The sequence below is a fragment of the Bufo gargarizans genome, chromosome 9 (genome assembly GCF_014858855.1).
Source record: "Bufo gargarizans isolate SCDJY-AF-19 chromosome 9, ASM1485885v1, whole genome shotgun sequence".
NCBI lineage: Eukaryota > Metazoa > Chordata > Amphibia > Anura > Bufonidae > Bufo > Bufo gargarizans.
The window spans coordinates 146,186,962-146,210,864 of record NC_058088.1 but is presented as its reverse complement, the minus strand read 5'-3'; the positions used below and the strand labels follow the sequence as shown (position 1 = coordinate 146,210,864).

The 23,903-nt window shown below is 44.2% G+C and overlaps 1 protein-coding gene across 1 annotated transcript in view; it reads right to left on the bottom strand.

The window, feature by feature from the left end:
- Positions 1 to 23,903, bottom strand: part of FRMPD3 (FERM and PDZ domain containing 3) — a 553,251-nt gene that overhangs the window by 334,349 nt on the left and 194,999 nt on the right. The window contains exon 8 of the mRNA XM_044268648.1: positions 891 to 1,027. Within this exon, the coding sequence (XP_044124583.1) occupies positions 891 to 1,027 (137 nt within the window). The remainder of the gene's footprint in view (positions 1 to 890; positions 1,028 to 23,903) is intronic.

Sequence of the window (23,903 nt, the reverse complement as noted above, 5' to 3'; positions counted from 1 at the left end):
CCTTGGGTTTTTACGCCCCAGGTGCATTATCTTGCACTTATCCACATTAAATTTCAGTTGCCAGAGTTCTGACCATTCTTCTAATTTTCCTAAATCCTTTTCCATTTGGCGTTTCCTTCCAGGAACATCAACCCTGTTACATATCTTTGTGTCATCAGCAAAAAGACAAACCTTACCATCGAGGCCTTTTGCAATATCACTTATGAAGATATTAAACAAAATTGGTCCCAGTACAGATCCCTGTGGAACCCCACTGGTAACATGACCTTGTTTTGAATGTTCTCCATTGACTACAACCCTCTGTTGTCTGTCACTCAGCCACTGCCTAATCCACTCAACAATATGGGAGTCCATGCTCAATGACTGCAGTTTATTGATAAGTCTTCTGTGTGGGACAGTGTCAAATGCCTTACTAAAATCTAGATATGCGATGTCTACTGCACCTCCACCGTCTATTATTTTAGTCACCCAGTCAAAAAAATCTATAAGATTTGTTTGACATGATCTCCCTGAAGTAAACCCATGTTGTTTTTCATCTTGCAATCCATGGGATTTTAGATGTTCCACAATCCTATCCTTTAATAGGTTTTCCATTAATTTGCCTACTATTGATGTCAGACTCACTGGTCTATAGTTGCTCGATTCCTCCCTACTACCTTTCTTGTGAATGGGCACGACATTTGCCAATTTCCAATCTTCCGGGACGACTCCTGTTACTAATGATTGGTTAAATAAATCTGTTAACAGTTTTGCCAGCTCACCACTAAGCTCTTTTAATAATTTTGGGTGTATCTCAATTTTGGGTGTATAATTTTGGGTGTATACCGGTACGTTATGTGTCCCAAACAGGTTAAGAGGTTAAACTAAACAAATACAAAAATTGTTCTTACTCAACTCCACGTAGTGAAATCTTATGACCTGGACGAGATGAGCTGACACTTATGTAGATGTGTAGTGCACTGAGTCCCAGGAGAATTTCTGGCTTTAGTTCAGCTCCTAGCCGCTCTCTAATCACATCATTACGACTCTAAAAAGATATTGAAAAAAATGGTAAGACAAAGGAAATTTTCACCAGATTATGATCATTACATTAATTTTACATAATATTAATCACTCAGCATTACAGTATACTGTATAAACATATGAAAATAACTGAAGTACCGTATGCTGCAAAAGCCAACCATACACTGGGCAATGACCATGCTTACCTAACAAAACATTTGTTTAATTGAAAACAAACGTTTTCAGGTATGCTCATTTTTATGTGGACATATTTGTCATTGTTAAGCTTACATCATAGTAGAGTGTTATACATCAAACAGGAAATCTAAAATTAGAGGCCCTATAACATAGTTTTCCTTAAACTTTGTGTGGTATAGAAATGGTGTACTACAATGTTTGCTACAATCCAGTCAAGAAAAAAGTATGACATAACTATATTTCTTGCATTTAATAGTAGGAGAGAGAGAATTTTCCACTAGGGGCTATGGATGCAAGTGACTTCCTGTGACAGTTCACAAGAAAAATAAACATTCCTATCATTGCAAAATCAAATATTGATCTTTAAATTATTTAAAAGACAGCTGTTTGTGAAATTTTGTGTTGCAGTTTTTTTTTTTTGCATCCCTTCTGCCTTTTGCTTAAATTTTTTTAAAACTACTACAACTGTTTCATGCTCTACAAATTGCAGATCCACATAATATGGATATTGGCCAAGTGCATTCTGCATTTTGTGAAACAGAAGGGCTGGCCCCTAACAGAACAGTCCTATCCTTCTCAGTAACGTGGACAATTACAGGACATGTTCTATTATTTTTTGGAACGGCCATGTGGATATACAAACACAAAATGCACACTGAGTCATTTCTGGGGTGTTTTGTGGCCCCATCGAAGTAAATAGTTCCACATACGGATCGTAAAAAAAATGGAATGGACATGGAAAAAATATGTTCTTGTGCATGAGTCCTAAGGGTGAAGCTACAATGCATAATGAATGCATTAAGTTAAAAACAATCTTGTGGACTACAGCTGTCATTCAATAGCTAAGTTGTGAGTCATGCTACATAAAGTCTCAGTGTAGCCCAGGCCTAAAAGCTACAGTTAGGTCCATAAATATTGGGACATCGACACAATTCTAACATTTTTAGCTCTATACACCACCACAATGGATTTAAATAACTAGATGTGATTTAAACAAAGTAGATGTGCTTTAACTGCAGACTGTCACCTTTAATTTGAGGGTATTTACTTCCAAATCAGGTGAACGGTGTAGGAATTACAACAGTTTGCATATGTGCCTCCCACTTGTTAAGGGACCAAAAGTAATGGGAAAGAATAATAATCATAAATCAAACTTTCACTTTTTAACACTTGGCTGCAAATCCTTTGCAGTCAATTACAGCCTGAAGTCTGGAACGCATAGACATCACCAGACGCTGGGTTTCATCCCTGGTGATGCTCTGCCAGGCCTCTACTGCAACTGTCCTCAGTTCCTTCTTTTTGGGGGGCATTTTCCCTTCAGTTTTGTTTTCAGCAAGTAAAATGCATGCTCAATCGGATTCAGGTCAGGCGATTGACTTGGCCATTGCATAACATTCCACTTCTTTCACTTAAAAAACTCTTTGGTTGCTTTTGCAGTATGCTTTGGGTCATTGTCCATCTGCACTGTGAAGCGCCATCCAATGTGTTCTGAAGCATTTGGCTGAATATGAGCAGATAATATTGCCCTAAACGCTTCAGAATTCATCTTGCTGCTTTTGTCAGCAGTCACATCATCAATAAATACAAGAGAACCAGTTCCATTGGCCACGCCATGACACTACCACCACCATGCTTCACTAATGAGGTGGCATGCTTAGGAACATGAGTAGGGTTGAGCGAACCCAAACTGTAAAGTTCGGGTTCGTACTGAACTTTAGGATTTTTGGTCCCCGGACCCGAACCCGAGCATTTCAGCAAAAGTTCTGGTTCGGTGTTCGGCGATTTCTCTGCGCTTTCTGAAATTGAAGGGTTATATACTGCTGTAATATTCAGTTATTAAACAAATGCGTGTTTGGGGAAAAAAGTTTATTTTTCAGCCTTTGCTGCATATGTGAGATACACACTTTAGATACTGTGGTTCTATTCAGGCATTTGAAATACAGCCATTTTGGGCATAAATCTTTAATTGCGGCCTAGTGTGGGTCAGGGCGTGTGAGATACACCCTTTATATACAGGGTTATAGTCTTCTATTAATAAAACACCCTTTTTTGGGCAAAATACATAATTTCTCCGCCCTTGCATCATCAAGACGTTTACAATTCCAGAGTTATATACTGCTGTCATATACGGTGTTAAACAAACACCTGTTTGGGCAAAAAATGTTTATTTGGCAGTCTTTGCTGCATATGTCATTGTGAGATACACCCTTTATATACAGGGGTTATATTCAGTTATTTGAAATACAGCCAGTTTGGGCAAGTGTGGGTCGGGGCGTGTGAGATACACCCTTTATATACAGGGATTATATTCTTCTATTAATAAAACACCCCTTTTTGGGCAATGTGGAAAAGCTTTGTCAGCACGCCACAACAACCAGCACCACGCATGGAACATCTTAGCAGGAGGCATTTCACCAACATGGTGGAGCAGTATGTGTGCACACGCCAACACGTACTGAAAGATGGGTCTGCCCCCTTCAACTTCTGGATCTCCAAATTGGGCACATGGCCTGAGCTTGCCCTTTATGCCTTGGAGGTGCTGGCCTGCCCTGCAGCCAGTGTATTATCTGAAGGTGTGTTTAGCACAGCAGGGGGCGTTATCACAGCGCAGCCACCTGTCCACAGCCAATGTGGACAAGCTCACATTTATTAAAATGAACCAGGCATGGTTCCCACAGGACTTGTCCGCACCTTGTGCAGAATAGACATGTATACCTGCCTTAACCAGCCATTGTTATACTGCAGCGCAATTGCTCATTCTTGTATTTTGGATATTTCAGACTCTTTTGGAGTGTACCCTAATTTTAAAAAAATTCAATGAAAACCAAAAACCAGTGTTGGCTACCTCGTCCTCCTCTACCGCCGCTTCCGCTTCCACCTACACCGCTACGTTCACCGCCTCCTCAAACTCCTACTCCATATGGAACTCCACCTCATAAATCAATTTTTATTTATTTATTTGCAAATATTTTATTTTATGTCATTTCATTTCACTACTTTGTCAGTTACAATTTCTGGTTAAATTCACCAATTTTTGGGTGTGATGTACCACTGCTATACCTACTAGACAGGTAAAAATAAAAAAATTGTCTGTTACATTTTCGGGTGAAATTCACAAATTTTTGGGTGTAATATACCCCTCCTCTACCTAGTTGACAGCTTAATAAATTTCAATAATTTTTCTTTTACATTTTCGGATGACAATAAACTATATTTTTCTGTCATAGACACCTGCTCTACCAAGTAGACAGGTTAATAAATTTATGCAATTTTTCTGTTACATTCTTGGGTTGACATTTTAAAATTTTGGACGTGAATAAACCCCTGCTCTGCATAGGTGACAGGAAATACAATTTCAGAAATTCTTCTTTAATTGATGCGCGCCACCTCCTTTCATTCAATGCTTAAACTTTAACAAGTTGTACCACATTTGCGCTTCAATAATTTGTCACACATTTGTGCCTCAATAACTTTTCCCACATTTGCGCTTCAGTAATTTGTCCCACATTTGCGCCTCAATAGCTTCTCTCACATTTCCGCTTCATCCCATTGCAGCCATTGACCTCCCTTGGATGAGGTCTCCCTTTCTCACGCTCCCTCTCTGGCGTGGAACCCTGATTCATCGATAACTGTGATCAACATGGTAGGCTCAGAAAAGAACATCGAAAGTTGATAGAGAAGATATTGAAATGGATGGTGGATGTCACTGGGGCACCTCTACAGGAGGTGACAGGAACATAAATAAATAAAAATCGTCTGTTACATTGTCAGGTGACATTTTTCAAATTTTGCCGGATAGAAACCCCTGCTCTGCATAGTTGACAGGGAATAAAATGTAAGACATTTTTGATTAATTGATGCGCGCCACATCCTTTGATTCAATGCTTAAACTTTAAAAAGTTGTCCCACTTTTATGCTTTAATACTTTGTCCTATATTTCCGCTCTATAATTTTAAATTTGAAAAAATGAATCTTACCTTGGATGTGGTCTCTTTCTCACGCTCCCTCTCCGGCATGGAACCCTGATTCGCCAATAACCGTAATCAACATGGTAGGCTCAGAAAAGAATATCAAAAGTTGATAGAGAAGATATCCAAATGGATGGTGGACGTCACAGGGACGTGCGATCAGGCAGAAGTTAGCTAGAGTCAACAAAGCAGCAGCAGGGCCTCTCCTGGCTAACGTTTAAAAATAAAAAATACCACAGTGACATTCCCTATAATTTTTTAGTAGTCATTCCAATAACAGGGCATCTTAAGAGTCCTGTATTATTATTTATCGTCACTACCTCCCCGAGTCGGGAGTTGGTAATTGCTGCGTGCCCCCTCCTTAACTTGGAAGCTTATGCTTCAATACTTTGTCCCACATTTCCGCTTGATTACATTTAATTTCATCCATGCACCTCTCTTGCATGTGGTATCCTTTTCTCAGGCTCCCTCTCCGGCCTGGAACCCTGATTTCACGCCACTCGTGATCACCATGATAGGCGCATAAAAGAACATCGAAAGTTGATAGGTCAGATATCAAATTGGATTGTGAACATCACGAGGACGTGTGACATGGTGGGGTAGTAAGTGTGCACACGCCTACACTAACTGACTGACAGGGGTCTGCCTCTTCTGGGTCTCCAAATTGAAGGTGCTGGCCTGCCCTGCAGCCAGTGTATTGTCTGAACGTGTGTTTAGCATGACTGGAGGGGGTTATCACAGGTTATATTTACCATGTTTCGGGGTGTACCCTAATTTAAAAAAATAAAGCAAAAAGCAGTGTAGGCTACCTCCTCCTCCAACCACCGCTTCCACATACACCTCAACCTCCTACTCCATATGGACCTCGTCCTCCTAGATCAAGATTATTATTTTGTATTTTTACATATTTCATGTTATTTAAAGTCATTTCCCTATCCACATTTGTTCACTGAGCACTTGCCATGCTCTTAACCACATTTTGATGCCATTTGCAGCCCTCTAGCCCATGACATTTTTGCAGCTATTTTAGTGCTCAAAAGTTCAATGGGGTTCGGGTACGGGGTCAAGTTCGGTTTCCGAACTCAAACTTGTTTGTAAAGTTCGGCCGAACCCGAACATCCAGGTGTCCACTCAACTCTAATCATGAGCAGTTCCTTTCCTTCTCCATACTCTTCTCTTCCCATCACTCTCTGGTACAAGTTGATCTTGGTCTCATCTGTCCATAGGATGTTGTACCAGAACTGTGAAGGCTTTTTTAGATGTTGTTTGGCAAACTCTAATCTGGCCTTCCTGTTTTTGAGACTCACCAATGGTTTACATCTTGTGGTGAGCCCTCTGTATTCACTCTGGTGAAGTCTTCTCTTGATTGTTGACTTTGACACACATACCTACCTCCTGGAGAGTGTTTTTGATCTGGCCAACTGTTGTGAAGGGTGTTTTCTTCATCAGGGAAATAATTCTTCGGTCATCTACCACAGTTGTTTTCCATGGTCTTCCAGGTCTTTTGGTGTTGCTGTGCTCACCAATGCGTTCCTTCTTTTTAAGAATTCTCCAAAAAGTTGTTTTGGCCACGCCAAATGTTTTTGCTATCTCTCTGATGGGTTTGTTTTGTTTTTTCAGCCTAATGATGGCTTGCTTCACTGATAGTGACAGCTCTTTGGATCTCATCTTGAGAGTTGACAGCAACAGATTCCAAATGCAAATAGCACACTTGAAATGAACTCTGGACCTTTTATCTGCTCATTGTAATTGGGATAATGAGGGAATAACAGACACCTGGCTATGGAACAGCTGAGAATCCAATTGTCCCATTACTTTTGATTCCTTAATAAGTGGGAGGCATATATGCAAACTGTTGTAATTCCTACACCGTTTACCTGATTTGGATGTAAATACCCTCAAATAAAAGCTGACAGTCTGCAGTTAAAGCACCTCTTGTTTTATTTCAAATCCATTGTGGTGGTGTATAGAGCCAAAAATATTAGAATTGTGTTGATGCAATGAATGTGGAGATGGCAAATGTCAATATTTTATTTGTAATAGAACGTAGATGACAGATCAAACGTTTAATCCGACTAAATGTATCTTTTTAAAGGAAAAATACGTTGATTCAAATTTTCACGGTGTCAACAAATCTCCAAAAAGTTGGGACAAGTAGCAATAAGAGGCTGGAAAAAGTAAATTTGAGCATAACGAAGAGCTGGAAGATGAATTAACACTAATTAGGTCAATTGGCAACATGATTGGGTATAAAAATTGCTTCTCAGAGTGGCAGTGTCTCTCAGAAGCCAAGATGGGTAGAGGATCACCAGTTCCCACAATGTTGCGCAGAAAGATAGTGGAGCAATATCAGAAAGGTGTTACCCAGCGAAAAATTGCAAAGACTTTGCATCTATCATCATCAACTGTGCATAACATCATCCGAAGATTCAGAGAATCTGGAACAATCTCTGTGCGTAAGGGTCAAGGCCGTAAAACCATACTGGATGCCAGTGATTTCCGGGCCCTTAAACGACACTGCACCACAAACAGGAATGCTACTGTAAAGGAAATCACAGAATGGGCTCAGGAATACTTCCAGAAACCATTGTCAGTGAACACAATCCACCGTGCCATCCGCCGTTGCCAGCTGAAACTCGACAGTGCAAACAAGAAGCCATTTCTAAGCAAGATCCACAAGCTCAGGCGTTTTTACTGGGCCAGGGATCATTTAAAATGGAGTGTGGCAAAATGGAAGACTATTCTGTGGTCAGACGAGTCACGATTCAAAGTTCTTTTTGGAAATCTGGGACGCCATGTCATCCGGACCAAAGAGGACAAGGACAACCCAAGTTGTTATCAACACTCAGTTCAGAAGCCTGCATCTCTGATGGTATGGGGTTGCATGAGTGCGTGTGGCATGGGCAGCTTGCATGTCTGGAAAGGCACCATCAATGCAGAAAAATATATTCAGGTTCTAGAACAACATATGCTCCCATCCAGACGTCATCTCTTTCAGGGAAGACCCTTCATTTTTCAACAAGATAATGCCAGACCACATTCTGCATCAATCACAACATCATGGCTGCGTAGGAGAAGGATCCGGGTACTTCCAGTCTGCAGTCCTGATCTTTCACCTATAGAGAACATTTGGCGCATCATAAAGAGGAAGGTGCAACAAAGAAGGCCCAAGACGATTGAACAGTTAGAGCCCTGTATTAGACAAGAATGGGAGAGCATTCCAATTTCTAAACTTGAGAAACTGGTCTCCTCGGTCCCCAGACGTCTGTTGAGTGTTGTAAGAAGAAGGGGAGATGCCACACAGTGGTTCAAAATGGCCTTGTCCCAACTTTTTGGGGATTTGTTGACACCATTAAATTCTGATTCAATATATTTTTTCCTTAAAATGGTACATTTTCTCAGTTTAAACCTTTGTTCCGTGATTTATGTTCTATTCTGAATAACATATTAGAAGTTGGCACCTCCACATCATTGCATTCAGTTTTTACTCACGATTTGTATAGTGTCCCAACTTTTTTGGAATCCGGTTTGTACATGTCTGATGTACAATGGCGGATTATAATAGGGGCGTTCGGGTCGGCTGCCCCGGCCCGGCATCACTCGGCAAATCACTCGGCAAATTACTTTATGGGGCAAATTACTTTATGGGGCACTGCAGTGGCAAATTAACATGTGGAGCCCCTGGGATAACTTATTTTCTTGCACTTCAATATCTATTTAAATATAATTGAACCAAATAATGAAGTTATGGTCTAACATACAGGTAGAAACCATACACATAGTTTAGCAAAGAACAATGAAGTAAATTTATTAATGCACATTTATGCATTAATTCTCCAGGTCAAAAAGAGGGACTTTTAAGGATCAAAGAGGAAAAGAGAGACTTGGGTCAAAAAGAGGGACTCTCCCTCCCAAAGAGGGACACTTGGGAGGCATGCTCCATGTGTGATCTGACTATACTTCATATGCTGGTGAACAAAGTGCATAACATGTCTTTACATTCACATTGCATAAGAAATATATACAATACAATAGGCAGAGTACAAAATAGTAATACCGCCAACTCTGGAGTATTACACACCCCAATGGTAAAAGTCAAGCAGTCCTCGGGTTGTGCTTGTGGTCTTCCCCGGGTAGTCCTGCATCAGATGTCCAAGGCTGCAGTTCTTGCTGACCCCCTCCCTACCACTGCCATGAAGACACCTGGTTAAGGACATAAGTGTTTGTACATACATACATTGCCTGGGCTAACAATCCTAACTACTATGGGAACATAAAAGACTAGAGTCTAGAGGAGTGGTCCATGATATTGCCAGAGAAGGGCGCTAGCTATCCTAGGCTAAGGTGTAAAATGCAGTCTCCAGTTGTGGGGCTCTAATGTGTCAGAGTGCTTGGAAATCCATAGTGGGGCAATTTAGCTTCTTAGGTCTGTGGCTCTACTACAGAGTTCTAAAAAAAACACAGTACCCAAGCAGACCTCCACCCAGATGTGTTTAAGTCCTAGAGACGGGCCATGACCTAAAAAACATTACAGTAAACAAATTCCCTCACTTCTGTCTCTCCAATAAAGAGTCCCGGAAACACAAATGATAGGTACAAGGAGCTCAGGTAATAGTTTGAGTACATTCCTTTGCTGCTGGCTTGTAAAGTTGCATTCCTTCCTCTCGGCGAGATGGATCCAAAAGCTTGGTAATGAAAAGTGAAAGGCAAACAGGTTTAAATGCTTCATGAAAGGGGCTTCCCGTATGGCATGGTACATGAAGGTGGCAAAATATAGGGTCCAATAACAACACACAGGGGCCAGTCCTATATATCTCACCCTCTTGTGCTCGTCAGGCACCTAAGTCATTCATCTTTACAAAAGAACTTCAGGCCTGGTCAGAACCGATGACCTCTTTCGCAGCAACTGGATTCTGATATGTGAAATCCCCAAGGCTGTTATTGCTGGCTATGGTGCTCTCTGCAGCTGCAACACCAGCAGGAATTCCCTCTGAGGTCCTCTAGTGACCTTCTGTGATGGAACGTGCGGCAATTACCCACTCCCAACTCGGGGAGGTAATGACTATAAATAACAATACAGGACTCTTAAGATGCCCTGTTATTGGAATGAGTAATAAAAAATTACAGGGAATGTCACTGTGGTATTTTAGATGAGGAAATGTTATACAGGAGAGGCCCTGCTGCTGCTTTGTTGACTATAGATAACTTCTGCCTATAGATAACATCCCTGTGACGTCCACGAACCATTTGAATATCTTACCTATCAACTTTCGATGTTCTTTTATGCGCCTACCATGGTGATCACTGGTAATGGGGAATCATTGTTCGATTTCGGAGAGAGAGCCTGATAAACGGCTACAGCTACTACTTCAAAGCAAGGCAGCATGAGTTCCGACCCTGCATGTGAGCTGACCCTATAAAAGATTTAAGTCACGGGCCTGCCTGTGAGCTGAACCAGTAAAAGATTTTAGGTGCGGGCCTGCTGGCGAGCTGAGGTGGAACCAACAAACCCAACTTGAATTTGATGGCTGCATTAATCTGCAGGTGACAGTGATACAGCTCCACAGATGGTTTCCATATGCATCTTTCTAAGCAATCTGTGGCCTTAGTCTTTTATCCAGACTCAGTCATTGTGCCACTATGTGGCCTCTTCATGCTACCATCTCCACACCATGTCACCTTGCCACTAATTTTTATCACCATGCTGCTGCTGCTTAAAAGGCCTTAAACTGATCACCAGGCCTACAATTTAATTAAGGTTTTGTAATTGATAAACCCAACTTGCTTTTGTGGGCTGCATCAGTGGCTTAGCTAAAATTGACTGGGCGCCACAGCAAATTTTTCAATGGGGCTCCATCCCACAGTCATTTTTTAGCGACCCCTTCCTTTCATGCTGCCCCCATTCCTGTGGCTAGTAAAGATCGCTCTCTCAGACCAGGGCCGGCAGCTGTTCCATACTTCCATACTATACTGTCACTGTATCTAATTTCATTGTGTAATACTGTTGAGGGGGCCCTAACCAAATCCTTTAGTCCTCCTCCTCCTGGATGGGCCCCTTCTGGGTCTGCATTAATCTGCAGGTGACCATTATACAGCTCCAAAGATTGTTTCCATCTGCATCTTTCTTAGCAATCTGTGGCTTTATTCTTTTATCCAGACTCAGTCATTGTGCCACTATGTGGCCTCCTCATGCTGCCATCTCCACACCATGTCACCTTGCCACTCATTTTTATCACCATGCTGTTGTTGATGCAGCTTAAAAGGGCTTAAAGTGATCACCAGGCCCACAATCTAATTAAGGTTTTACACACAAAACCAAAGTAATAAATCGATTTTATAGGAAAAATGTATTGAAAACTTTTTTCCTGTATATTTACTTGTATATAAAGTGCAAGTCCTGCCAAAAATTACAATGAAGAGGCATTCCGATACAACCTGTATATCACATAAAGGAGGGCCTCATTCACATTGAGTTGCGGGCCTGCAGGTGAGCTGACCCTGTAAAAGATTTTAGGTTTGGGCCTGCAGGTGAGCTGACCCTGTAAAAGATTTTAGGTGCGGACCTGCTGGTGAGCTGACCATGTAAAACATTATATTCGAGGGCCTGCTGCTGAGTTGACCCTGTAAAACATTATATGCAATGGCCTGCTGCTGAGCTGACCCTGTAAAACATTAGGGCGAGGGCCTGCTGCTGAACTGACCCTCTAAAATATTAGGGGCGAGGGCCTGCTGCTGAACTGACCCTCTAAAACATTAGGGGCGAGGGCCTGATGCTGAACTGACCCTCTAAAACATTAGGGTCGAGGGCCTGCTGCTGAACTAACCCTTTAAAACATTAGGGGCGAGGGCCTGCTACTGAGCTGACCCTCTAAAACATTAGGGGAGAGGACCTGCAGTTGAGCTGACCCTATAAAAAAAAAATTTGAGTGGCGGGAATATAGACAATCTGGATGAGGAGGAGGAGGAGGAGAAAACAAGATTCAACCATATACTCTTTTTTGTGGTGGAAAAGGTACATGGGAATACACTACAGTAGATTGAGTACATTATAAATGATAGATTGAAATTGCCTTTTTGTTCATCATCAGCTCAGCTCTCCTCTGGTGGAGTTGAGAAGTCAGGGGCAATTAAGGCTTTGTTCATTTTTATTTGAGTCAACCTGTCAGCATTGCCAGTGGACAGGCGGATACACTTATCTGTTATAATGACACCAGCAGCACTAAATACACGCTCAGACAAAACGCTGGTGGCAGGGCAGGCCAGCACCTCCAAGACGTAGAGCGCAAGTTTGTGCCACATGTCCAGCTTGGACACGCAGTAGTTGTAAGGCACTGAGGGATCATTTAGGACGCTTACACGGTCTGGATCTGCTATGTATTCCTTCACCATCTTCCCAAACTTTTCCTTCCTTGTACCACTAGGCCGCGCTTCTGGGTGAGATTGCTGGTGGGGTGTCATGAAAGTGTCCCATGCCTTGGAGAGTGTTGCCCTTCCTTTGTTGGAACTTCTGTGTGTTTCCCTTGTCTCCCTTCCTCGGTTGCCTAAGGAAGTACGGACTCTGCCGCCAGCGTTGTCAGATGGAAAATTTTGGAGCAATTTTCCAAGAATCTTCAGGTATTGCACCATTTTGCTCGTCCTCTCCACCACAGGAATGAGAGTTGAGAAGTTCCCTTTGTAGCGGGCGTCTATAAGGGTGAACACCCAGTAATCCGTGTTATCTAAAATGCATATAACGCGAGGGTCGCTGGAAAGGCAGCCTAACTTGAAGTCAGCCATATGTGGCAGAGTACCAACAGGCAAAACATTGATGTCGACATCAGGATGACTCTCCATCTCCTCCTCCTCCTCCTCTTCTGCCCATCCACGCTGAACAGATGGAATTAAAGTTTCATGGGTACTACCCTCTGTAGCAGAGGCAACTGTCTCCAGCTCCTCCTCCTCCTTCTCCTCCTCCAGCTACTCTTCATGCTCCAATTCGCTCTGAGAAGATGAACTGAGGGCTGGCTATCACCCTGTGTAATGTCCTCCCCCATTTCCTCATCTGCCACATTCAGTGCATTGTCCTTAATTGTGAGCAGTGATTGTTTGAGTAGACACAGCAGTGGGATGGTTATGCTGATAATAGTGTTATCGCCACTAACCATCTGTGTGGATTCATCAAGGTTTTTTAAAACCTCACAGAGGTCTGACATCAATGCCCACTTCTCGCTTGTGAATAGTGGCAGTTGACTCGAAAGGCGATGGCCATGTTGCAGCTGGTATTTCACAACTGCCCTCTGCTGCTCACAAAGCCTGGCCAACATGTGGAACGTCGCACAACAGTCGGTGAGCAGGAAGCCGCAAGTGCTGCTGCAGCGTTGACAGACCGGCTGAAGCTGTGGACGACTTGCGGAAATGGGCACACACTCGGCACGCTTTCACTAGTAGCTCTGGCAAATTGGAGTAGGTTTTGATAAACTGCTGAACCACTAAATTTAGGATGTGGGCTAGGCATGGGATGTGTGTCAGGTTTCCGAGCTCCAAAGCCACTGCCAAGTTATGGCCATTGTCAGACACAACCATGTCTGGTTGTAGGTTGAGTGGTAAGAGCCACAACTCGGTCTGGTCCCTTATACCCTGCCACAGCTCTGCGGCGGGGTGCTTTTGTCCCCTAAACAGATCAACTTCAGCACGGCCTGTTGATGCTTACCCACAGCAGTGATACACTGTTTCCATCTAGCGACTGGTGGCTTACTGCTGCTGGAGGTGGAAGTGGAGGAGGAGGCGGCGGAGGAGGAGAAGTAATATAGCTGCTGGCGGAGACCCTGATGGACGTAGGGCCCGCAATCCTGGGAGTGGGTAGCACCTGTGCTATTCCAGGGTACGACTCGCTCCCGGCCTCCACAACATTCTCCAAGTGTAGCGTCCCTTGCCACCAGCACTTGTCCATGTGTCTGTGATTAAGTACACCTTCCCAGTTGGTCAGGGCACGGGTGATGTTCTGGGACACATGCTGGTGTAAGGCGGGCATCGCACACCGTGCAAAATAGTGGTGGCTGGGGACTCTGTACCGAGGGACGGCCACCGACATCAGGCTGTGGAAGGCCTCAGTGTCCACAAGCCTACATGGAAACATTTCAAGGGACAGTAATTTCGAAAGTTGCGCATTTAGTTCTATCTCCTGTGGGTGGGCGGGTGGATATTTACGCTTGCGTTCAAATTACTGTGTTATGGACATTTGGATGCTGCGCTGGGACAGGGAAGTGGATATTGTTTCTGATGGTTCATGCGAAGGTGCAGGACGAGGGGCATCCTGGCCTGCACCTTCGACAGAGGATTGGCCAGCAGTGCGTAACACGGGGGAAGAGGAGGCAGTGGTGTGACCCTCAGACCCAGATTGTGGACACAATTGTTAGGGTGCTTAGTTGCCATGTGGCGGATCATGCTGGTGGTGGTGAGGTTGCTAGTGTTCACGCCCCGGTTCATTTTGGTACGGCACAGGTTGCAAAATATCACTCTTTTGTCCTGCTGTCCAATCTGTACTGCTGTCCTCGCTCGTCTTTTCACCTTACCATGTTGGGTCAGTGACCTCATCGTCAACCACCTCCTCTTCCACTTCCTGACTCTGCTCATCCTCCCGACTTGACCTAACCACAACCTCAGTGATTGGTAACTGTGAGTCATCATCACCCACCTCGTGAACGAAGGATTGCGGTTCACCACAGTCATCTTCTTGAAACTGTGAAAGCTCAAGAAGTTGGGAATCAGGGCACACTATCTCAGGTCCTTCTTCAAGCGTGCTGGGTACGAGGGCCAAATGAAATAGTGGCGCTGGATAGATCTCCTCGGAATATCCGAGTGTGGGATCACTTATTTGGCAAGCCTCTCCATGGTGTGAGGAAGGATGATCAGAGAGAAGATTCAGTTGACCAGACTCTTGGTTACAGAGACTGGACTTGGTGGAAGAGAGGGTGGTACTTAACCGACTGGAAGCATTATCTTCAGAAATCAAACCGACCAACTGTTCGCACTGGTCCGACTTGGACATTGTTGTCCTGCGCTCCCAGTTAAGTTGGACATGATGCTGGGTACGGTGGATGTTTTTTTTTTCCTGGCGCACTGGCAGCAGGCACAGTTTCATTGCGCTCAGGGCCAAGCCCTCTGCGTGCACCATCAGCATCACGCCCACTTCCCTGTTCCTTAGTGCTCGCCTTCCTCATATTAATGGTTTTGTCACTAGATGTGGCGCAGATTGTTTAAACTCTGCTAAAGACACAGTTTTCTGATGTAGGACACACAGAAAATGGACACTAGATAAGGCCCAGATTTTTGGAATTTGCAATGCAAACTCAGTTTTCAGATGCAGGACGGTATATGTCACAGAAACACACAGAATATGGACACTAGATTAGGCCCAGATTTTGGGAATTTGCAAAACAAACTCAGTTTTTGGATGCAGGACAGTATATATCATAGAAAAAAAACTGAATATGGACAGTAGATTAGTCCCAGATTTTTAAAATTTGCCCTAAAGAAACAGTTTTTGGATGCAGGACAGTATATGTCACAGAAACACACAGAATATGGTCATTAGATTAGGTCCAGATTTTTGGAATTTGCCCTAAAGAAACAGTTTTTGGATGCAAGACAGTATATGTCACTGAAACACACACAATATGGACACTAGATTAGGCCCAGATTTTTGGAATTTGCAATACTAACTCAGTTTTTGGATGCAGGACAGTATAGGTCACAGAAACACAGAATATGGACACTAGATTAAGCCCAGATTTTGTGAATTTGCATTACAAACTCAGTTTTTGGATTCAGGACAGTATATGTCATAGAAACACACACAATATGGACACTAGATTAGGCCCAGATTTTTGGAATTTGCAATACTAACTCAGTTTTTGGATGCAGGACAGTATATGTCATAGAAAAAAACTGAATATGGATAGTAGATTAGTCCCAGATTTTTAGAATTTGCCCTAAGGAAACCGTTTTTGGATGCAGGACAGTATTTGTCACAGAAACACACAGAATATGGACACTAGATTAGGCCCAGGTTTTTGGAAGTTGCCCTAAAGATACCGTTTTTGAATGCAGGGCAGTATATGTCACAGAAACACGCAGAATATGGATAGTAGATTAGTCCCAGATTTTTAGAATTTGCCCTAAAGAAACAGTTTTTGGATGCAGGACAGTATATGTCACAGAAACACACAGAATATGGACATTAGATTAGGCCCAGATTTTTAGAATTTGCCATTAAGAAACAGTTTTTGGATGCAGGACAGTACATGTCACAGAAACACACAAAATATGGACAGTAGATTAGGCCCAGATTTGGGGAATTTACCCTAAAGAAACAGTTTTCAGATGCAGGACAGTATATGTCACAGAAACACACAGAATATGGACACTAGATTAGGCTTAGATTATTGCAATTTGCCCTAAAGAAACAGTTTTCGGATGGAGTACTGTAAATGTCACGGATGTGTATTACACGCACACGCTAAATACACAGTAGATGAGGACTGGCCCCTGATTATTTAAATTTACGCTAAAGAAACAGTTTTCGGATGGTGTACTGTATATGTCACAAAACACCGCAGAATATGGACACTATTTTAGGCCTAGATTATTGGAATCTGCAGTACAGACACTGTTTTCTGATGTAGTTTATATTTATATTTTTCCCTATATCTGGGCCTGACAACCACACAATATATTGAAGCGCAGATCACACAATTCACGGATTGCACCGTTGACAGCAAAAATGGGGATAGATTATGGAAGAAAAATAGTTTTCTGTATTTAAATGTTTTCCTCTATATCTAGGCCTAACATCCACACAATGTATTGAAACGCAGATCACACAATTCATGGATGACACAGTTTACAACAAAAATGTGGATAGATTATGGGAAAAAATATATTGTTCACTAATATTCTTCTTATTTCTGCCCCTGATACACACAAGGTATTGCATAGATATCACAAGTCACTGCAGACACCCTCTATATAGAAAAAGAATCGGTCTAAAATAAATTTTTAGTACTACTTTGCTAAAATAAATTGCTGCCAACCACACACAATAGTAGTTAAAAGGACTTTTGAGTCTTTGAAACGTTATTCACTTGAATAAAATGCGATCACAAACTCCCTACACTATCTGTCCCTTCTTAAGCGCAGCTCTCCCTGACTCACAATGAGCCGAACCCGCGTTCCGGCCAGCCAATCAATGTAATGCCAGTAGCTAACATGGCATTACAGTAATGGCAGTACTTACCTGCACATTACTTAGCAGCCGCAAAATCAGGGAGGAGACTCAAGCATGGCGCTCGAGCACATGTGGCACTCGGCTGAGTGCCAAACAAGTATTCGGCCGAGCATGCTCGCTCATCACTAATCTAGTCTGATTCATCAGGCATTGGTGGGTGGAAATTCTGGCTGATCCATGCCTGATTCATCTTGACAAAGGTCAGTCTGTCCACGTTTTGGGTGGACAGGTGAGTTCTTCTTGGGGTAACTATTGCCCCCGCCGCACTAATCACCCGCTCTGATGCCACACTACTGGTCGAGCAGGACAGCTTTTCCAGGGCAAACTTGGCCAGTTGCGGTCACAAAGTGGATCTTCAATGACAGCTGCCAAGGTGCACTCCAAGTCAAGGTGCACTCCAAGTATGCCACCACATGCTGTTTCAGGTCCTGCTCCAGGTCTAGATGCTGCTGCTGGTGAGTAGTTTCTAAACTAGGAGGGTAAAGAAAGCTGCTCATCAGCAAATCTAGGCTGCTGATGGAGCTGGTACTGCTCCTGTCAACCCACCATTCCCCAGCAGCCATGGCAGTGGAAAGTGAGCACAGGGTGCCCCCCCCCGGTCAGACTATGAGAGGAAGGACGATGGCGCAGATAGGCAGCAGCCAACTGACTACATAGGATGTCTCTATAGTAGTTCATTCACAGATTGAGCATAATCCTGTTCAGGGGATTCTATAATAGAATGTGGTTGTATAACGAAAAAATTCACAGAAATACCACCATTCTAAAACATAACCTTTAATGCTATTATATTAAAAGTACCCTTCTGTGGCTGTTGCAAGAGGGTAGGATGTGTTAGTGGGGCCTATTGGGGGTAGTATCCCTATTTAGGGCCAGAAATAGGGATACTACTCCCAATAGGCCCCACTAACACATCCTACCCTCTTGCAACAGCCTCAGAAGGGTATTACTATCTGACCTAGATTTTGATTTTCTTTTCTTATTTATCATTTTTTTGTAATTATAAGGGTGTATTGACTTTTAATATAATAGCATTAAAGGTTATGTTTTAGAATGGTGGTATTTCTGTGATTTTTTTCTATAGTAGTTCAGTTTGTCCTCCCTCCCAGCGGGTGTAATAAAGGACCCTATTTTGGACCAGTAGCGAGGGTCCAACAAGGTGGAGAGCCAGAAGTCATCCCTCTGCTGAATGGTGATAATTTAGCTGTCACTACACAAGCAAGTGAGCATGCATCGGGCCATTTATGCAAGTGACTCAGAGGGACTCCCTGCCTCCATCTCCACTGCGTACTGCCATGTTGTGTCTAGGTCCTCTGCCTCCTCTTCCTCATCGCCCTTTAGCTCCTCTGGCTGTTCCTGCTCCTCCTTTCTTGTCACCTGTGTCGGTCCAACATATGGAGGGTGAAATTCCAACGGGTGGAAACGTCACATATTAGCCTATGTTGGGGGATCCCGTTCTGCCCTGCAGATCAAGGAGTGTGTGCTTTGCGGTGTACGAGTGGCTGAAGTGCATGCAAAGTTTCCTGGCCATTTTAGGATGTCTTGCAGATGGGTGGAAGACTTCAAGAACCGCTTGACAACCAGATTGAACACATGTGCCATGCAGAGCGAATGGCTCAGCCCTCCTTGACGCAGCACTGACACCATGTTCTTCCCGTTGTCGGTCACCATGGTTCTGATTTTGAGTTGTCGCTCAGAAAGACAGGATTCGATTTCTTCATGAAGGACATGGAGCAGTTCCTTCTCTGTATGACTCAGTTCGCCAAGGCAAACCAGGTGCAGAATAGTGTGACACCGCTGAGCCCTGCACATGTGGTATGCTGGAGGGGCACTGTGTCTTGTCCCTGCAGTGGAGGCTGAGGACATGGTAGAGGATGAGGAGGCAGAGGCAGACATTGTCGCAGGACCAACGGCGGGACAACGTGGAGGCGGAAGCGGCGTGACCTGGCCAAGTTGCTGGTGTGGCTGTGCAGGAACCACATTCACTCAGTGGGGCGTAAAGTACATGTATTGTCCCTGACCTTAGTTACAGCTCCACACGTCGGCACTGCTATGCACTTAGGCAGACACCGACAAGCTCAAGGACTGGCCCACCTTCCGTTTACATATTATTGCAGGGCGGGTACTGCCTTTTTGAAAATAAATGACATCTGGGGACTCTCCACTAGAGTTGAGCGGACACCTGGATGTTCGGGTTCGATGGGTTCGGCCGAACTTCACAAAAAAAGTTAGAGTTCGGAAGTCAATGGGGACCTGAACTTTTGAGCACTAAAATGGCTGTAAAAATGTCATGGATAGGGAAATGACTTAAAATAACATAAATACGTAAAAATAAAAAATAATAATCTTGATCTAGGAGGACGAGGTCCATATGGAGTAGGAGGTGGATATGGAAGCGGCAGTGGAGGAGGAGGAGGTAGCCTACACTGCTTTTTGGTTTTTAATTTTTTTAATTTTTTTTTAATTAGGGTGCACCCTAAAACATAACCTGTGATAACCCCCTCCAGTCATGCCAAACACACGTTCAGACAATACACTGGCTGCAGGGCAGGCCTGCAGCTCCAAGGCGTAAATGGCAAGCTCAGGCCATGTGCTCAATTTGGAGACCCAGAAGTTGCAGGGGCTGACCCCTGTCAGTGAGTTTGTGTAGGCGTGTGCACACTTACTGCCCCAACATGTTGCATGTCCCCGTGATCTTCACTATCCAATTTGATATCTGCTCTATCAACTTTCGATGTTCTTTTCTGAGCCTACCATGTTGATCACGGTTATCGACGAATCAGGGTTCCACGCCAGAGAGGGAGTGTGAGAAAGGGAGACCTCATCCAAGGGAGGTCAATGGCTGCAATGGGATGAAGCGGAAATGTGAGAGAAGCTATTGAGGCGCAAATGTGGGACAAATTACTGAAGCGCAAATGTGGGAGAAGCTATTGAGGCGCAAATGTGGGACAAATTACTGAAGCGCAAATGTGGGAAAAGTTATTGAGGTGCAAATGTGTGACAAATTACTGAAGCGCAAATGTGGTACAACTTGTTAAAGTTTAAGCATTGAATGAAAGGAGGTGGCGCGCATCAATTAAAGAAGAATTTCTGAAATTTTATTCCCTGTCACCTATGCAGAGCAGGTGTTTATTTCCGTCTAAAATTGTAAAATGTCAACCCAAGAATGTAACAGAAAAATTACGGAAATGTATTAACCTGTCTACTTTGTAGAGCAGAGGTCTATGATAGAAAAAAATTGTTTGTCACCCGAAAATATAAAAGAAAAATTATTGAAATTTTTTAAGCTGTTAACTAGGTAGAGGAGGGGTATATTACACCCAAAAATTGGTGATTCTCACCCGAAAATGTAACTGAGAAAGTAGTGAAATTACCTAAAATAAAATACATACAAATAAAAAAATAAATTAGATTTCTTAGTTGGTGTTCCATAAGGAGTAGAAGTTTGAGGAGGCGGTAAACGTAGCGGTGTAGGTGGAAGCGGCGGTGAAGGAGGACGAGGTAGCCAACACTGGTTTTTGGTTTAATTTTTTATTTTTTTATTAGGGTACACTCCAAAAGAGTGTGAAATATCCAAAATGCAAGAATCGTTAATTTCTAACGATAATTTGTTTTCCCTTAGTCCTAACAGCAGCACAGATGGGGTTAACTGCCCCCCGTGGACTGGTAGGACCGGCGGAATGTTTAATGAGCCCAAAGAATAAACCAATAAAAGAACTCCAGCTCCCTTAAAGGGAGGGGTTCATCCCCCAGCCCACCGTGTATATCACAAGAAAAAAATGCTTTAGGGCGGGAAATTTGTGTGCTGCTGTTAGGACTAAGGGAAAACAAATTATCGTTAGAAATTAACGATTCCCTTACGTCCTACCAGCAGCACAGATGGGGAGATAGCAAGAAGAATCCCCTAGGGAGGGTCCTCATGCTCGGCAGAAGCAAGAACTGTCTGCCCAAAGGCCGAAAACTCTGATACCCTAGCATCAATCCTATAATGGGAGATGAAGGTTGATTCAGAGCTCCAGGAAGCTGCCTTACAGATCAACTCTAGGGGGAGAAGACTTCTCTCCGCAACAGAGGTAGCTACGGCCCTTGTAGAATGGGCCCTCACAAACTCCGGAGGATCTAAGGATTGAGAGGTGAAAGCTTCCCTGATAGCTTCCTTGACCCAGCGACTAATAGTCGTTTTAGACGCCTTACGGCCTTTAGACTTACCGGCAAACAGGATAAAGAGATTTTCATCCAACCTGAATTCTTTGGATCTATCCACATAGATCTGAAGGCATCTAGATATATCCAGTGGATGTCGCACTGGGACATCAGAGGAGGAGGCAGAGAGTAATACAGGTAGAGAGACTACCTGATTAATATTCTGAAAGGTTGAAACCTTAGGTAGCTTGTAGCTCCGAAATTCTTTTGGCCGAAGTTATGGCCAGAAGAAAGACCATCTTAAGTGTTAAAAATTTAAAACTTGCCTCCTCCAAGGGTTCAAAGGGGGGGGATGCTAGCCCCCTGAGAACAACTGACAAATCCCATTGAGGGACGGGTTTCAGTATTGTAGGCTTCAATCTTTCCGCTCCTTTAAGGAAGCGCTTGATGAGAGGGTCCCGAGAATATGGTCTGTTAAGACAGGCCGAGATGGCAAACACTTGGACCTTTAGGGTAGATGGGGCGAGACCTCTGTCCATCCCATCCTGAAGGAACTGTAAGATCGCTGCGAGGGGCGGATCTGCAAACGCCACCTGGTTGGAGCTACACCAAGAGGTGAAGATCCTCATGATCCGGGAGTAGGCCTTTTTAGTAGACTCTGCTCTGGAATGCGATAAAGTTCTCAGGACCGACTCAGAGAGCCCATCCACTCTGGGAAGGGACTGATCAACCTCCAGGCTGTCAGGTTGAGTCTGTGCAGATCTGGGCAGAGATGCGTGTCCCATGACACCAGGGTCTGCTCCGGGGGGAGTCTCCAATATTGTCCCCGACTCATCTGAATGAGCTGGGAAAACCAGGATCTCTTGGGCCAAAATGGTATGATGGCTATTACCGAGGCCTGATCCTGACGGATTTTCATCAATACCCTCGGAATCATGGAAAGGGGAGGGAAGATGTACGCCAGCCTGAACCTCCACGGTGTTGTCAGAGCGCCTATCGCCAGGGGGTTGTCCTCCCTGTCTAGGGAACAAAACCTCTGTACCTTGGCGTTGAACTCGGTTGCCATGAGATACTCCTATGGCATCCCCCATCTGAGGACTAACTATTTGAAGATCTCCGGATGTAGTGACCATTCCATGGTCGATAGGCCGCAATTTAGGCGGTGCGTGATGACGTTGAAGGAGCCTCAGATGTGAGTGGCGGATAGATGGGATAAGTTCAGCTCTGGCCACCGCAGAATTACCCCGATCACAGACGGAAGGGGTAAGAATCTTGTGCCTCCCTGCTTGTCTATATAAAGCACGACAGTCCTGTTGTCTGACGGGACTTTCACTGCTTTGCCCCGAATCTGAGGGGCGAAGTGAAGGAGGGCTAGCCGGATAGCACACATCTCGTGGAGATTTGAAAAAAGATGCCACTCCTGAGGAGACCAGGATCCCCGAACTGGGGACCCGTCTATATGAGCGTCCCAGCCTACTAGGGACGCGTCCATGGTCAATATGAGCCAAGCTGGTTGGGTCATAGACTTCCCCTGTGGTAGATAAAACCACCCTGTGGGGGAAAGTTGGGACTGGTTGAATAGGGGGCACAGGGAATCTAGCCCCAGGGGGCTGCCGTTCCGTTTGTTTAAGACCTCCGACTAAGGGGGCCGGAGGTGCTATAAAGCTCAAGGGACTGCATCCACAGTCGCTGACACGAGCCCCACCATCTTCATGAGGGTCCATATGGAGACTCGTTGTGGTACATAAGGGAACCTTGCTAGGTCCTGTATCCGCATTCTTCTTTCTGGTGTCAACTGGAGGGACATCTCCAGAGAGTCGACTAAGAATCCTAGATGACGGATAGAAGTCGAAGGGCTCACGTTCGACTTCAGCCAGTTGACAATCCAACCTAGGTGGAGCAGAAGAAAAAATGCGACATGAAGAAGATGGGAAAGTAGAGGCCAGATGTCCAAATAAGGGACAATGGTCAGATCTTGGAATCTCAATGCTGCCACTACCGATACTATGACCTTGGTGAAGGTCAGGGGGGCAGACGAGATTCCGAAGGGAGGGGCGGCAAACTGGAGATGTCTGCCTACTCCTAGTATCTGGACCGTGATCCTGAAAAATTTCCCAGCCTTGAGGTCCAGAATGGCCATCACCTCCCCAGAGCTGAGGAGGTGGCTGACCGACCTTATAGTTTCCGTGTGGAATCTGGTCCTCCTTAAAAAGGGATTGAGAAGTATTCAATCTATGATCGTCCGAAGATCTCCCGTCTTCTTGGGAACCAGGTATACTGGAGAATAAATCCCTAGACCCTTCTCCCCTGCCGGTACCTCCTCCAGG